This window comes from Anguilla rostrata, chromosome 15 (assembly GCF_018555375.3).
Source record: "Anguilla rostrata isolate EN2019 chromosome 15, ASM1855537v3, whole genome shotgun sequence".
In the NCBI taxonomy this organism is placed as follows: domain Eukaryota; kingdom Metazoa; phylum Chordata; class Actinopteri; order Anguilliformes; family Anguillidae; genus Anguilla; species Anguilla rostrata.
This window is the reverse complement of record NC_057947.1, coordinates 29,956,573-29,974,240: the sequence shown is the minus strand read 5'-3', so window position 1 is coordinate 29,974,240 and position 17,668 is coordinate 29,956,573. Positions and strand designations below refer to the sequence as shown.

General features: G+C 39.3%; 1 protein-coding gene across 3 annotated transcripts; it reads left to right on the top strand.

Moving 5' to 3' along the window:
* The first annotated feature begins 919 nt into the window (after positions 1 to 919).
* On the top strand, positions 920 to 10,052 carry LOC135241320 (interleukin-5 receptor subunit alpha-like). Of its 3 annotated transcripts, none has more exons than XM_064311579.1 (11): positions 922 to 1,324; positions 3,872 to 3,954; positions 4,157 to 4,272; positions 4,582 to 4,672; positions 5,041 to 5,152; positions 5,277 to 5,458; positions 5,580 to 5,710; positions 5,881 to 6,019; positions 6,727 to 6,832; positions 9,031 to 9,109; positions 9,395 to 10,052. In XM_064311579.1, exons 1-11 carry the CDS (start codon positions 1,293 to 1,295, stop codon positions 9,473 to 9,475), a joined length of 1,152 nt encoding a protein of 383 aa, XP_064167649.1. In that variant the 5' UTR covers positions 922 to 1,292; the 3' UTR covers positions 9,476 to 10,052. The 3 variants fall into 3 exon arrangements, with proteins under 3 accessions (XP_064167651.1, XP_064167649.1, XP_064167650.1); XM_064311580.1 differs by lacking the exon at positions 922 to 1,324 and adding an exon at positions 1,349 to 1,527; XM_064311581.1 differs by lacking the exons at positions 4,157 to 4,272; positions 4,582 to 4,672 and having other exon boundaries at positions 920 to 1,324.
* Positions 10,053 to 17,668: the final 7,616 nt, after the last annotated feature.

Sequence of the window (17,668 nt, the reverse complement as noted above, 5' to 3'; positions counted from 1 at the left end):
CTAAGCCATTTGTTTGCTGATAGCCTAGCTGACAGACATCGTTTTCTGGAGCGAAACAGAAGCGGATAGGATTGTGTCATTGATACTGTCTCTGTCTCTATCTACTGAACACAGATAAAATGTTATATTGCTATGTAAGTATTACTGCTCAAAATATTTAGGTTACATACGTTATTTTTGAAATTGAGTGTCTTTAAATAGGTTAGTTGTATTATATAATGTGAATATATCTATAAGCTAACGCTGATCACTCACCAAGACACCTGCCCAGTTCTCCACTGGTTCTCCTCACACCAACTCAATTTCTCTCCTCTGACCGTTATTCCTTGTAACCCTGGTCTGTGCCTGGTCTCTTGGACGCCTAGCAAGCTCATAATGGTAATGGTCATATGCGTTTGCATAAACATTTACAACCTCTTGTGTCAAAACTAGCGTTGAGATCCATTCTTCCTATTGTTTTTTTTTTATTATTACTTTTTTTATTGGTAATTCTTCTTGTTCAACTTGACCGCTCTCCCTTCTGTTACGTCACTTCCGGGTTGGCGTTTTTTAGATGCCGAAGTAAAATTCTCTCACAAAAAAACGACTCCAGAAGTCACTAGTGTGTACATATAAGTATATTTTTATGAACATCTAGTCCCTGCATCATTTTCCTACACATTGATTCACTGGGGTGTCCAACCTGCAATATGCTCTTTAGTACTGCTAATTAAATCAACTGGCAGTACACTGCATCAGAGAAACTAGCTGTTTCAATCCGTGGCTGCCCACCCAATCAGAAGTTAGGAACGGTACTGGTATTTTCTGTGCTATTTTTCCATTGGCTGAACAAAAAAAATGTTTTTAATTTTTTTTTCTTAACTTTGATCGGGTGGGCAAGACGCCCGTTTCGCTGCCCGTAGCTGACGCCGGCCGTGTTTTCCACACAGAGCTATTTCCTCTTTATCAGAACCTTCTGGGGGATTCCGAAATGATTAATCTCTGTCTTCTTCATTAAGTTGTATTTAAACATTTAATCGTTTTTCAATGCATTTTCAAAAATTCAAACGGACTCAAAACACAGAGTGTATTTGAATAGGCTGCAGTAAAATGTTTCGAGTCATTGATAGAAACATTTCGACAATCTTATCAGAGCGAACACTTGTTTTCAGTTTCCGGCCGCATGACCATATTCCTGTCAGTGACCACACGTTTGTTAACTCCCCATCTGTATACAGTGAATAGCCAGCGCTTGTTTTCACTTCGTTTGACCTCACACGCCGTTTTAGAAACGGGATCTGAAGGCTACGGTAATGGAACCCCAACGAATAGTCCACACAGAAAGGTACGCTCTCGCGGAATTAGCTTCGCGCAACTACTCTGATTGTATTTTTATTATCAGTTTAAACACTGACATTTTTTTGTTGGTTTTGTCCTGTAAGGAATGATAACCTGATCTATTTATGAATGTAATTTGAAATAGGAAGGCTACATCGATTTTAATACAACTTCATTGTTTTGTTTGCGGTTGTTCGTGCTTTTTTTTCGGTGAGTTTTCCAAACTTTCCTTTATTTCGCACCGGCGAGGGTCTTTCAGGACTTGTAGGCTACTGTTTTTTCTCTCTGTTATACTGTTCCTAAGCACTGTTTACTAGTAGGTAGGCAACGCTTTTTTAAAGAAGTCAACCAGCTTTGCTTGTCCGTATGCCAGCATCCCTAGGTTTGTGAGCGGCTCACTCGGCGAAATGGCATTAAACCCGCCCCGAGTGTGAGGTGCTCGGTAGAAGAGTGCATATTAGCGATAGCGGAGGTGATTGGACACGAGTGTATTAAGTTCGCGTCTAGAATTAATAAAGAAATCGTGGTGTTTCTCGACAGCATTGACAAAGTTAATGCCGTAGTTGAACATGGAATTGTTGTTAAGGAAACTTTTACCGTGGTGCTTCCTCTCGTCAGCCCGGCGAGAAGGATTACTTTGTCAAATATGCCGTCTATGGTTACCAATGAAATGTTAAGGCAAGCGTTGTCACGTCACGGTAAAATAGTTACCCCGATTAAGAAACTTTCCGGCGGTTTTCAGTCCCCGGTCCGAGAGAGCGGAGAGACAGGATCTCACTTCTAGTGTTGTAGACTCTAGTGAGGACGAGTATTTTTCAGACTCCTCTACAGCTAGTGGGCTTGAGCAGCCTACAGGTGGCTACACGATTGAACAGATTATGAATTTTCTGAAAACAACTAAGAATCAAAAGAACATTCAGATTAATGAACATTTTCCAGATCTGAGGCTATTTGATCAGATCTGTAAAGGCTCACATGAGCATCAAACGGCAGGCAGCTTTTCCCAGTCCTGAGGTTTACAGAGTATTAAAGTTTTTGCAAAAGGCAAAGGAACAAATCAAGCTAAATGATGATTCTCAGGCATAGGGAAACTCCCCCTTTTCTCTGTTCAGTGCTGTTTTATGTGTTCTTTATCACTCTTCCATACATGGCTGAGGCTAAGATAGCAACACTTAACCTGAATGGGGCGAGGGATGGTAGAAAGAGGGGAATTTTTTTCCAGTTATTAAACCAAAAACACATTGATGTTACCTTTGCGCAAGAGACACACAGTGATACTGGTAATGAGGCTGACTGGAGGAAGGAGTGGGAGGGTGAGGTTTTTCAGTGCTCAAATAGCTCAGGGGTGGCCGTTTTGTTTTCAAGGTCTTTCTCGCCACTCTCATGTTGTAGAGGAGGTGGTTGCAAAGTTATGATCACTTCAACATGGCCTTTATTAATGTGTATGCCCCACCATATGGACCAGAGAGGGTGATTTTTCTGAATGAAATAATAGCTAAATGTAACACTGATGACTTGTTGTATGTTGCTGGAGATTTTAATTGTACAGCGCAGGAGAGGACATTGGATAGGAATCATACAGAACCACATCCACATGAGTATCAAGCTAGTGCAGTAAAACATTGTTTTATAGCCCCTGTGGGTTTTTCTGATCACAGCTTAGTGACAGGGACTCTTTCCATCCAATCTTTTAAGCCTCGGAGTGCTTACTAGCATTTTAACAATACACTCCTACACAACTCTAATTTCAGGGAGGTTTTTGAATTTTTTTGGGGTACATGGAAGAAGCGAAGACATACTTTCAACTCTTTGCAACAATGGTGGGACTGTGGTAAAATACGGATTAAACAGTTGTGTCTGCAATACACTCTAAATGTCACAAGAGACACCACCCAGTCTATGAAGGCACTGGTGAGCGAAATAGAGGATCTCCAAACTTTGGTGGAGATACGGTTGCAGACAGAGGTCTCAGCTCATTAACTTTATTTTGGGGCAGGCAAAAATGGCAATTTACCTGAGCCGTAAAGCCATAGTTGATCGGGGGGATGCACAAGATACGGTAGCTATGGTCAGGGGCATGATTAAGGCCAGAGACATGGTAGAGTTCAGGTACTACAAGGCCATGAGGACACTGTAAGTTTTTAAGAGTGTATGGGGCTATAGGGGAGCAGTATGCTCAGTGGAGGAAGGAGAGCTTCTGTTTGCTGAGGGCATTGGGTGACTGAGTAGGGACGGTTTTTATTTTTTATTTTTTGTCTTCTTTGCTTTTGTTCTCTCTCTCTCTCTCTCTCTCTCTCTCTCTCTCTCTCTCAAAATACGGTGGTTGATAGAGCAGAAGTGCATTTTTGGTGCTGGGGTTTCTGGTAATTCCAGAATTAGTTACTAGCTTAACAAGAAATGAAACTTTGAAGCAGGAGTTGCAGGAAAAGTGGGGTGCCATAACTGTAATCGGATAAATCCCATACATGATTTAATGTAGAATTAATTGTAGCTTAATATTTACAACCACAAATCATATCACTATTTTTACGAAAACAAGTCATTTGTGTCCAAGGTTCAGAATGAAGTTACGTCTTCTTCTTTGGCTGTTTTCACCTGTTGTGCTGAGTGCTTCGGACCAAGAACACTTTGTGAATGGTATGTGACCAACTCGGTTTGTTTTTAAAATGATAATGCCAGCAGTCCCCATGAGCTATTACAGAGCCAGCCTACAAACATGTCATTTGGCACCTTCTCCATTGTGTTTCTGCTCCTAACTTTTACGAAAGATCAGAAGGCTAGCAGTAAGATGTTTTAGCATGTGCATTATTGTTCACGTTGACAAGTTGTTGTTGTTTAGGGACACATGAGCCAGTCACAAAATTGAACATTTCTGAAGACTTGGGTTACATTAATCCACAGGATTATACAACCACAACTATGACACCAGATTTTGATGACTTTGGTGAGGAAGAGGTAAGGGAATATCTAAATTAATTAGATCTTGAATGTAACCATGTTTATTTTACACTACTTAAAATGTCCTCTATTGACATTTTATGCACAGCATGGATAATTATTTTGGTTTTCTAATGTTAGTTTTCTGTTAATATCATAGACTTCTTGCTGTTTGAGATATGTATATCAGTTTCTATACATTGCTGAAAATACACACTATTGCCATATCATTCTTGTTTTAGAAAGTAGACCATATTAGCCGAATATTAACTGATGCAGTAAATGTTTAATAAATCATTTCTTATTTAAAAATGTGCTCTCTCTTAGTATTATGTTAAGATATTCTTGAAGGACCAAAGAGGACTCATGACTCATGTTACAACTGAAACATTTTCTGATGGGGTTAAACTTCCAGATGGTAGGAATACTTTAAAAAAATTATTTTATGTTTAGCACGTTACTTTAATATTATGTTAATTTATAAAATTTTTATGTTACCATATTACACTGATTTGTGTTGCTGTTGTGCTTGTTTTCATTGGACCTTATTTGATTAATATAAAATTTTTTTTTTAAAACTTCCCTCTAGCTTCATTGTCATGCTTTTATGTCCCTCAGCCTTTCAGGCTCTGCTCATAATGTTGGTTGAGTGGGCTCCAGTCAGAACACAGTTTTACTGCAACTGAACTGCAGGGCCCTCATAAGCCTAATCATGAACAGGGGTGCGGCTGCGCCCTCCTTCTGTGACAAGTGAACGTGATAGGATACCATTTTGTTCATTTGCAGGCATAGGTGGATTTCTTGTGAGGGACATCACTTGTCTACTGACAACTGAGTTGAGCTGCACCTGGAATGCACTGAATGAACCTCAGAATGCGGAATACTCTGTCAAAATAGAGTATGCACTCACACTTTGATTTCTTCGAATTTTTGTTTCTATCTATTTTTTTTCTACAGTAAGGCCATTTGCAAACAATGTAACATTAACCCACACGTCAGTTTCCATATTCTTTTCTCTTCAGGCAAAAGAGCATGCCTACCACCATATGCAATTGCGACAAAACGGATGGCAGAGTCACTGGTTGCCATGGGAATATTCAATACCATGGGAATATTCAAGACCAGGTTCTAATCTTGCACATCAATGTTTCCTGTGTGAACTTCTGGTACATTCATTCTCGAAATTTCGATCCAGACGACATCGGTAAGAATCCCAATCTCAAGGCAAAATCCATCCCACCATTTAACAGCAGGGCATCACTTTACTGAATATGTCAGAGTTTATATAGCAGTTCATGTATACATTTGCTCATTATATTTTTCAGTGAAATTCAATCCTCCACAGAATATATCAGTGTCGGTCATATCTGGAAACCTACACATTAAATGGGACCCCCCAACATTAATACGTGACAGGTGTCTTCGCTATCAGTTAAGAATTAACAAGGAAGATGAGGTAATATTGTGTATATATGCATAATATTCTTTGGATGTACTGTTCCTAATATTTCTGCTGTATAAGTACAGCTCTGCTACTCCTCAATTGATCTTTCTGTGTATGTTGAAAATGGCCATGTACGTAAGGTAGCAAAAAGTGCAATTAATTCAACCAACCATCTTTTCAAGCCTAGAAACTTTTCTGTGGACAGAAGCTACACTGTGCCCAATGTAGACCTATCCAAGAGCTATTTTGTGCAAATGAGAGTTACCAAGTCAGAAACTTGCACGGAGAATAATATCTGGAGTGACTGGAGTGCTGCTGTAGGTAGGTTGTTTTATGTTTCATTGCATTTAATAGTCTAATTTGTCATACTTTTTTCCTGGCCTGGCACCGCTGGCAGGCGAAAGGGGGGAGACGCCCCCCTCAAGTGGGATGTCCCGCCCCTCAATTTCATCTGTGAACTTTGTCATTTTTTAAGGGAGGAATTACAGTGCTAGGTATTGCTGTTCATGGGGCATGCGACGGAATTATATGGACAAATTGAAATACATCTCCCATAATGCCGACAGTTGTCCGTCTTAGAAGGGACATTAATGATATGACAGTTGAACCAAACATCTTGTGTCTCGGGTGCATTAGGAATTTCTTTTTTTTGTTTGCATAGTATTTATTAGTCACAAAAGGCAAAAGCGACAGTATTGTCACATTTTACCACCCTCCCCTCATAGAATTTCCAAACCCCCCCTTATGTATTCTCCCCTGCCATTGGCCTGACAGGGGTTCTTAGTCTGGGTGATGATATGATGAAACAAATGGCATGTCATTTTCCCTGAAAAGAGGAAGAAAAGCTTGGTAAATGATCCTTTGTGCTCAAGGACAGTACTTTCTTTGGTATTATGAAAGGATTGTAATTTGTCATTTGATGATGCAATTTCAAGTAAATCTAGCTTAAAACCATTAGGTGCATGTGATACAATTAGAATGGCATTTCATGATAATAATAATGATAATAATTTTCTCCGTTTTGTCAGAGGTGCCTAGCCCTCAGAAGCTGTTAGAACCTCGGGTGATTGTGGCCATTGCCTTGGGCATTCCCATGTTCCTCCTGGCTGTTTTCCTGGTTTTTAGATGTCGGAGGTAAGTGGTCATTCCCAGCCAACACAAAATGTTCTCGCTGTGTCACTGGAATGCCTTTCCAAAGTTATAAACATCGGTACTACGTGACGGCAACGCCGCGGGAACATTTTGTCAACTGCTGCCCAAATGCAGCAAAATAATTAAATACACAAGACTAACCAAGCATCTCAAAATTCATGTGAACATGTAAATATTTCCTGGAGATGCTTTCACACATTTTTCACATGACACAGTGCTGGCTCATTTGTAAACTTTCACTTTGTAAAAAGACATTCTCTGGATTGTCAGTGCGATGTATCGGTTTCTGTGTTACACTTGACCTTGCTTGCTCCATAGAGCATTTGGGCTTGCACAGTCAGAAAAAAATTAATTTGGTAGATTGTTTTTCGCGATAGTGCTGGACTACTTTCTTTGGCGGTCCCCCCCCCCCCCAATGTGAGTGTGTTTACTCACATTGATGTGACTGTGTTCTGAACACGGGCATACACTTGCAAAGAATTTGCATATTGGCATGGATTAACATGTGATCTTAACTCTGGCTTACTATGAAATGCAAGTGTTGGTGTTTTCTTTATTTAAGAAATACATTTTAGTTCAACTAACAAAAATATATTGAACACTTGTATGTTAATGTGAACTAGACAATTCCTGCAGAAATTGTGAAGTGTGGTTGCCGCCAACGCAAAGTCGACATTGTGATGAACAGAGCGAACAGTTTCTGTAGTATAAGCAGAGACAGAGTATTGTGTACGTGCTATAACATCACGGCAAAAGGTTTATTGCGACACATATATTCAGAGATAAATTATCCTTTCATCAAAACTTGAGATCTCAGTGTTTTACTCGCGGTATGTGGTGACGAGTGACGGCGAATCATAAAGCTAGCTGGCATGTTCAGAGGGTCTTGGAAAAACCCTACGTCTACACTGCGTGATCGCACCATTTAAAAAAATCAAGACGGGGCTAGGGAGATTCATTTGATTGACTTATGGTTTTGCGTGAATTTCAGCTCATTGTTACCGCACAACTAAAAACATTTAATTGGGCTGTAATTCAGAGTCTAATCTGTTATCTCTGAGACCAACTCATAGACAGAGTAGCCTATTACGTGTTAGCCGAGCCGAATTTCCAAGAACGAAAATGAGGCGAGAAATATGTGTTAAAATAGTTTCATTTAGTTTTAAATACAGCTTCTGTAAATGAGTATCGGCTGGTAGCCAGTACTACTAGCTTCTGTAGCAGCAAGGGGTGAATCAACAACATGCAAGTGGAGTTGTGTACTTTAGCAAACGCGTTGGGGTGAGAAAGCGTTGCTTTCCCTGCTACAACAGACTGAATGCGTAATGCAGCTCTAATGAGACCAAAGTTGCCAATGCGCTGGGATATTAAATGGTGTTACAAAATTAAAATTTGACATATTATACATAGTTAGAAAGCTTATTCTATTCATTTTAAATACAGCTTCTGTGAATAAGTATCGATTGGTAGCCAGTAGTAGGCCTACTAGCTTCTGTTGTAATGAGGGGTACATCAACAGACAAGCGGAGAAGTGTACTGTAGCGTTGGGGTGAGAAAATGTTGCTGTCACTTCTACAAAGAATGCGTAATGCATCTATAATGAGACGAACCTTTCGAATACGATGGGATGTAAAACGGCATTACAAAAGTAAAATTTGACATATTATACATAGTTAGAAAGCTTATTTGATCACCTGTTGGATCGATGAAGTGTAGATCAAGCCAGTTTGTACTACAAAGTTCGAGAACACCCAAAGCAACATGTGTGGTATTACAAGCTGACATCGTTTTCTGAAGTAAGACCAGACCAGAAGCTGCTGCACACCTGTTGTTCACGGCGTTTTTGCCTAAGGCAACCACACACATTAATACCAGGACAAATATTTATTGAATACAGCCCATTTTTCAGGAGTAAAAATGAATGACCTGGGTGCATGCATCATTACTTAGATAGGGTTTTAAACTCTATAAATTACCGGATACTTACAGTACCTATTAATAAATATCTGTGAATCATCTGTCTGGTATATATTTGTATAAGTGCCTTTTTGAAGAATGACAGGCTGAGTATTAGTGAGTGGAAAATTCAAATAGTAAACAAGTACATACCAGTTTTCTAAACAAAACATCAATGATTGAAAATTTTAAACTTCACTTCTTTCATGTGATCTGCCTTGCAGTGAAATGGAAAAGCTCTTTCCTGTTCCCAGCCCATCGATGAAGGTAAAGCAACTACTGGAAAAAGACGACTATATCCAGGTAAGTGGAGTTGTGATTGGTCCCATGCAGTGCCTATATCAGTGTACCACCTTTTTGGTAATCAAATATCATATTCTATGAAAAGTGACACAAAAATTGTGTACAGCATACTTTTTGTATGTCAGGTACTTGGTGCAGACCTAAGTAATGCAAAGCAAGATATTCGCAGACTGCACACTCAAAAGAGTGCAGTGCTAGTCTTTCATGCTGTAGAAATGCAAAAAATGTGTGCCGTGTGAATACAGTATTAGATAGTAATGGATTCTGGTTATTTTTGTCTTACAGGTTTTACCGGCGAAATATATTGAGGAAGTAACTGAAGTTTTGTTCGTTGGAAATGACGAATGCACAAAGATCTCTGAGTAGACATGGATCACATATAGAAAAATGGACTTCTTCAGGCTTAATTTTCGAAATGTCCAAGTTTATGAAAAAATGTTGAAATGTATGTAAAGCGTATTGCATTAATTTTTTCTGTCCATAACAATTGTATATTTATCTGAGCTCATACTTGAGGGTGTAGCAGGAACAGACTGCTGATGGCGTTTCTCTCGAACTTACTGTCAGAATTAGTGTTAAATTGTGTTGACTGTTCAGGACATATTTTGAAATGTTGCTATGGTCTGACATACGCACAGCGGCGATGACTCAGTTCCCTCAGTCCGATGTCATGGTGAACTTGTCATGGTGCTTAGTTTGAGAAAACAGGATGGGGAAACAGGATGAAAGGCTCATTAATGGGGAGGGTCAGATCTGCCGACGTACGAGACCTTTTGGTGTGCCAGTATAATTTGCAAGGCTAACCATATATTTTCGTTGTGTGATGTTTTCCACGCCGTTTGCCTTTTTTGTGTTTGTGTATTAGTTTTTGTGTATTAAAACTGCTATACATGCATTCAACAAGGCACATGTTTGCTAGTGCTTATAAACATATTCAGACTTCCTTTTGCTTGGCAAGTATGTTCACTGAAGTTGGCTAATAATCTATAGCGGTAGTGTACTTTGAACAATAATGGCTGCAGCAGTAGAAGGTGCTGAGAAAGCAGTCATTATTAATAATTTATTTTAATAAATGTTATGTTTCTTAACTTTTTAAAACAAGTCGGCATTGAAAATTGGACGTTGGAAATCAACTACATTCATTCATGAACAAAGTGGAACAATTTGAACAATGACTGTTACAAGGGAACACACCAACATTCTCGTTATTCATCAGAGTATTATGTTTAAACCTCACACAGTATATAACAGGGTACCATGTCTAATGAGTGCATCGTTATGATAAAATGACAAGAGCAGAGTAGCCTTTACTTATTATAAAGGCTGAAAACAATTTATAGCATCAAGATCTGTCAAATTCTTTTTTGGGAATGTTTTTTTTTATTTGTCCAACATTACATTTTTTGTCTAAAGACAATCAGGAAGGGGGCAAATACGTTTTCACAGTACTGTAACTGTTGTGCACTGTTCTGCACCTTGAACTAATGCACTTGTTGTACGTCGCTCTGGATAAGAGCGTCTGCTAAATGCCAGTAATGTAATGTAATGTAATATGTGGTAATGTTCAAGATTGCAGTAACAATTTTAGGAAAAAGGGTTAATTACTGTGAGCGAGCCAGTGGGTCGTATCCTGTTTCCTGGCTGTTCGGCATGCATGTTTGTTGAAACAAAATTTTGTATTCAGAGGGGAAAAAACTCGCTTCTCGCTCTTATCAGTCCTGAATTTTAAAGAGTGATCATGTATGTGAGGTGTCCAAATTTAATTAAATATTTTCTTTCTTTCAAGAGAATGCTATAATAGGAATCTTGTATATTTTGGCTGTACAATAGCTAGTGCACTCCAAAGGCATTATTTTAGAAGAATATCTTTCATGCAGTTCAAGAAATGGGGGGTATGTCTTCCTCTCTGTCTCACACAAAGTATTTAACATCTGGGTTTACATTTTGTAGAAATCCCCCATTGTGTTAAATGCATGGTTGAGTCAACATGCTGCACTGAGCAGATTTGCATACAGTTTGACCGACGTCAATGACGTCAATATGTGTGAGGTTCAAAATTAAATTAAACGCATGGTACTATTTAAGTTGTTTACTATTCGCACCATTTAATTTTATGCAGACTCCCAGCCATGCAATAGTTAGCGCTGCACCGCTCCCTTCCTTGGGTCTGCCTGAAGAATTTTAATTTAAATAACTTTGCATGGTTGTTTCACACCCCAGTGAATGGTAACTTCACTTGCTTACTAACTTCCTTATCAACTGTGAGATACATATTTCCTCATGTCTGCTGACCCTTATATCCTCATACGTGTGTGATATGTATATAGCCATCTTCAGTTCCTGTTTGATTTTGGGGCTTTTTTTTTTTGGCCTTACTTCTTGTCTTCAGCGAAGCGAAGAACATTCCACTGTTTTACCCTGAAAAACTCCTTGGTTGCTTTAGCTGTGTGTTTGGGGGTCATTGTCCTGCTGTATGGTGATGTGCCATCCAGTGAGTTTTGGGGCTTTTGGTTGCAGCTGAGCTGAGCAGGTGAGATGTTTCTGTACACTTCAAAATTAATTCTGTCACTGCTGTCAGCTGTCACGTCATCAATAAAGGGAGTTGGCTCCAGCGACTAACCATAACACTACCCTAACCATACAAGCCCTAACCATAACACTACCCTAACCATACAAGCTCTAACCATAACACTACCCTAACCATACAAGCCCTAACCATAACACTACCCTAACCATACAAGCCCTAACCATAACACTACCCTAACCATACAAGCCCTAACCATAACACTACCCTAACCATACAAGCCCTAACCATAACACAACCCTAACCATACAAGCCCTAACCATAACACTACCCTAACCATACAAGCCCTAACCATAACACTACCCTAACCATACAAGCCCTAACCATAACACTACCCTAACCATACAAGCCCTAACCATAACACTACCCTAACCATACAAGCCCTAACCATAACACTACCCTAACCATACAAGCCCTAACCATAACACTACCCTAACCATACAAGCCCTAACCATAACACTACCCTAACTATACAAGCCATAACCATAACACTACCCTAACCATACAAGCCCTAACCATAACACTACCCTAACCATACAAGCCCTAACCATAACACTACCTTAACCATACAAGCCCTAACCATAACACTACCATAACCATACAAGCCCTAACCATAACACTACCCTAACCATACAAGCCCTAACCATAACACAACCCTAACCATACAAGCCCTAACCATAACACTACCCTAACCATACAAGCCCTAACCATAACACTACCTAACCATACAAGCCTAACCATAACACTACCCTAACCATACAAGCCCTAACCATAACACTACCTAACCATACAAGCCCTAACCATAACACTACCCTAACCATACAAGCCCTAACCATAACACTACCCTAACTATACAAGCCATAACCATAACACTACCCTAACCATACAAGCCCTAACCATAACACAACCCTAACCATACAAGCCCTAACCATAACACTACCCTAACCATACAAGCCCTAACCATAACACTACCCTAACTATACAAGCCATAACCATAACACTACCCTAACCATACAAGCCCTAACCATAACACTACCTAACTACAGCCTAACCATAACACTACCCTAACCATACAAGCCCTAACCATAACACTACCATAACCATACAAGCCCTAACCATAACACTACCTTAACCATACAAGCCCTAACCATAACACTACCATAACCATACAAGCCCTAACCATAACACTACCCTAACCATACAAGCCCTAACCATAACACTACCTCCAGCATCTTTCAAATATGAGGTGGTATGTGTTGGATCATGAGCAGTTCCTTTTTTTTCTCCACACATGTTCCTCTTTCCATCGCTTTGATACAGATTGGTACTTGTCTGTCAATAAGAGTTTGTTCCAGATCTCTATAGTTTAATGTAATTTATTTATTTTTATTTTTATTGTAAACTCTAACATGGCTGTTCTGTTCTTGAACAAGTGTTTTTTTGCATCTTACAGTGACGTGTTGTCTATTTTAGATTTTGACACATCTGCGACTACATCCTGGAGCATGTTCTCGATCTGTTTGGCAGTTTAAAAGGGTTTTTTTTATAACTGAAAGTATTCTATTGTCCTCCACTGCTGTGGTCTTCCATGGTGTCCCATGTAATTTGCTATTGTTGAGATCTTCCAGTGAGTTCTTGCTTCTTATAAATGCACCAAACAGTTGCTTTTGACACCCCCAATGTTTTAAGTACAGTATAATTGATTTATTCTGATTTTCCACCCAAAGACGGCCTGCTTTACTGACATTGATGCTGGCCATGAAATCAATTGGTCAATTACTTTTGGTCCCCTAAAATGGAGGATTATGAATTATAAGGGCTGCATTTCCTACAAGGTTCGCCCGATATGGGCGTAAGTACCTGGATATTAAAGGTGACAGTTGACACGTTAACCTCATATTCATCGTTTCTTTTCAATTCCAATGTGCTGGAGTACAGAGCCAAAATAACAACAGCTATACAAACACGTGCACACAAACACACGTGCGCGCACACACACACACACACACATACACAGACTTATATATTCGTATTTAACCCTCTTGAACTTTTTTACATTATCCTGTTACACCTTCAAATTTTAATGCACTGAAATATTTTTCCCTTCATCAATACAGTAAATTCAACTAATTTATGCAGCAGCAATAACAGGTAGATTTGAAGTCAACATAGATGGACCCTGTTAATGTATTTAGTGTAATCTCTCAAGAGAAAATACAGCTTGCCCAATTTAGGTTTTTAATACATAGGAAAGTGAATATATATCAGTGATTTGATAAATAAAAATATTTTGCTATTTGTCCTGAATATAATGTGACTTACAGCTTCCTCACCCCGTAAATACTGACTCTCACCCTAAGCCTTCTTGCTTCCTGTCTCACGTCCTGCCAATGGCTGTGATCTCTACTGCCACAACTGCACGAGCCAAAAGAACGTTTCATAAATGATCAACATCTCCTGCTCCCATGGTAATGTTGTTGACTTTATTGGAGCCCTCTTTGCTCCTGCAGTTCTTTGATTCATTTTATATCACATTATAGGCATTTAGCAGACACTCTTATCCAGAGCGACTTTTCGCATCCATTTATACAGCTGGATGTTGGTTGCTGCTGTTGGATTCTGTCGAGCGGGGGGTGGGGGGTAGGGGGTTTACTTGATCAAATCCTTCCTACATTACATTGTTATGAAATGTTCTGTTGCCGTTCCATTTTCAATTTATAGTCCTATTTCTGCGATAGGGTATGAATAACGTAAATACAAAAATAACGTTTTTTACCTTAGATAAATATTGAATCGCGTGCCCCCCCTTCCTGGTTGTGTGGCCCCCCTAGCAGTTGTGGCCCTAAACGAGTGCATAGAGTGTTTATGCCACGGGCCAGCCCTGATTCCAAAATGGAGATGGATTTTTACTGGCACAGCATTCAAAGACTTTCTGCATTCTCAGTGTTTGCCTTCATTCTGCAACTGGTCAAGGCCTCCCTGACCCCGGAGTCTCTCATTGAATCCAGATCTGTACAAAACTGGGGTGATTTAGTGGAGTTTTTCGTTGTGTGTAAAAACAGGTCAAAATTTATCATATTGATTCATATGGCAGTTACTCCAGAGCCTTCTTGTCAGGGGTGGCGTTGCAAACTGAGCACAGAAACCTTGTGGGGTTACTCTGCTACCATCTTGTGGGCTTTTGAGTAAACTGCAAATGAGTAGAGACCACAGGTGCTTTCTGATTGGTCAAAATATTTATGAAATATTGATTTTGCAGAAGGCATGGTGGTGCAGTGGGTGGCACTGTTGCCTCATAGGAAGCGGGGTTCGGATCACAGCTGGAGTAGTGCTTTTCCGTGTTGAATTTTGGTCTGTGTGGGTTTCTTCTGGGTACACAGTACAAAGACATACAGGTGGGCAAATTGAAGAGTCTAAATTCTAAATAAAGATTCTAAGGCCTAGGAATGAGTGTGGAAGTAAATGGTGTGTGTGCCCTGCAATGGATTGGTGATATGTGACCTGGCCGGAGTGTATTTCTGCGTCTCGCCCTATGCATGCTGGGATAGGCACCCCCTGCGTCTCTGACAAGGGTCGTGTTGAAAGCGGCTTACGTGCCTACTATTGAATATAGAAGTTGTATACTCAATAGTAGGCAAGCTGTTTTAGACATGGCCCAGGTATAAACAGGTTAGATACTGGATGGATATTGATTTTGCACGGTCTCATGGCAAAAATAAAGCAGGAACAAACTGGCAAATTCATATTGTACCCCATTAAATAGTTTTTGTTATTGTTGTTGTTCATGTGATTGCAATGTGAATTTGTTTATTTCAATCATTTCATTGCATATGCCCCTTAAACTGGCTGTGTTTAAACACTGGCTTTTTGAATGTATTTGTTGTTTATTTGTGAATTAGCTCATTATAAAGATTTTTTAACATATTTGTACCCTGTTGTCAGTATCACTAGAAAGTATGTAATTTCTCACCACGAGAACTGTATGTCTGACACAAGTTCATTCTACATGGATATTTACTTCTGATGGGCAGCCTATGGTCAGACCACTAATCAGTTAAAATTGAAATGGTCTTGTTGCTTGGGCATTAAGCAAGGGCTACAAATGACAAATATCAAATCTTCCTGTAGTGGGCAGTGTAAGATCTTTGTTTCTTTTAGGACAAATGAAAACTCACCTGGTATCTCAATCGAATAAAACTGATTTGATTTTAATAGTATCCATTTTCTGTCATGGTTTTGGGGTGTTTACACCATTTCTTTTCCAAGCTGCGTCATTCTTTCGTTTACTACGGCCACTGGGTTTTTTCTGCGCCTTTTCTTCAGTTATTACGGCCTTTTAGTTGTCTTCATTTCCTTGATTGCATTATACGCGTGCAAATCTCTTTTTACGATTTGCACCTGGTTGCGTCTATTTAAACCCCTTAGCAAACGTAATAGCTTTGCTTTAGTGGCACTTGCGTTACACGAAAGCCGTTAACTTGGGCTGTTTGGTAAGTGGTACAGTGTATTGTTCAGTACTAGATCAGTTCCTCTTCTGCGTCCTTTGTCTTACTCGAAGAGTTACTGCGGAACTGAACTTAGAGGTTTCTCTTTTCTACAACTCTCTAGTGGTTCTTTTGGCAGCCCGCTGTGCGAGAGCGGTTTACTTAAAGTTCTTAACGTTCACCAATTTTTTCCGAGTTTTGGTTATTTCACAATACTCCTTAAGTCTTATTCTTCACCCTGTACTCTGGTCACTAAAGCTTTTTCTTTGGATAGTTTCCCCTAGGAGTATTGTTTTTTTCGTTTATTTTTCCCCTATCCTTTTGTCTCTCACGAGACTTGTGGTTAATTGTGTTAATGGGAATTGTGGTTATTCCGTCCAGGTGGATGGCTTAAAGAATCCCTGCTCAGTCGCGTTTGGAAATTGCCCACTCTTTCACATTTTCAACAGCTTATTGGTCCCAGTATGCAGTGGGCAAGAGACAGGACAGGTTGCCAATCCATCGCAGGGACTGATTCTTTGTGTAATATAAAATAATTATGATTAATTGCACAGGGTCTTTAAAAAATGGAGAGAAGGAAAGAGGTGGAAAACCAGTACTGCGAAACAGAACCGGATTACAATATACCAGGGCTGTCAACAATTTTTAATTAAATGAATAAACATTTTTTTTAAAATCCACAATTCATCATTGTTCCCTGGTTTAACCCTCCTACCATTCTATTTCCTTAATTTTTATTTGTTTTTTTTCTTTCATGCTGTATGTGTTAAGAGACCAGCACTGCATAATCATCAAGTTTGGTTCCAAATGATCTGTGGCTACCACTCTGTGGTGCTTTAATTTGTCTTACTATATTTTATTTGTACTCAAATAAAAGTAAATACTATCATTATGATAGACTCCAAATGATCCATATTGCACTTCTGTTACAAGCAAATAAGCAAACACTCTGACATTAGGTTTGTGATACGTTTCAGCGTTGAAGGTTATTAGATAATGAGGCTTTGCAAAGAGGTTGACAGTCTGGCTATGTTTCATCAGGTAACATACCTTGGAACAGCTGACAAAATGCTCCTCACATTAACATTATTTCATCATGCTGTCACAGGATTGTTTGAATGTTTTTTTTCACACATCAGTGTGTTGGCGCAATGGATTATAGTTGCTTTGTGTAATGGTACAGTATTTTTCTTCTCATATTGTGATCTTCGATTGTAGGCTTCATTCAGTGTTGTTTAAAGATTAGAATCTTTAAATGGAAAACAATCATCATTTTGAAATGCTGAGAGAGTAATTCTAGGCGAGTCTGATTCCATGTATTATCACAAGACAGGATTTGTTTCAGAGAATTCAGTGATGGATTACATGATAGATAAAATACAATGCCTCTTATCTCTTGAAACACTTCTGTAGGCATTCTCAGAAAATGTGATGTTACTTGCACAACCTGCACGTTTTTTGTTTTTTTTGTTTTAACTTGACTGTTTTAAC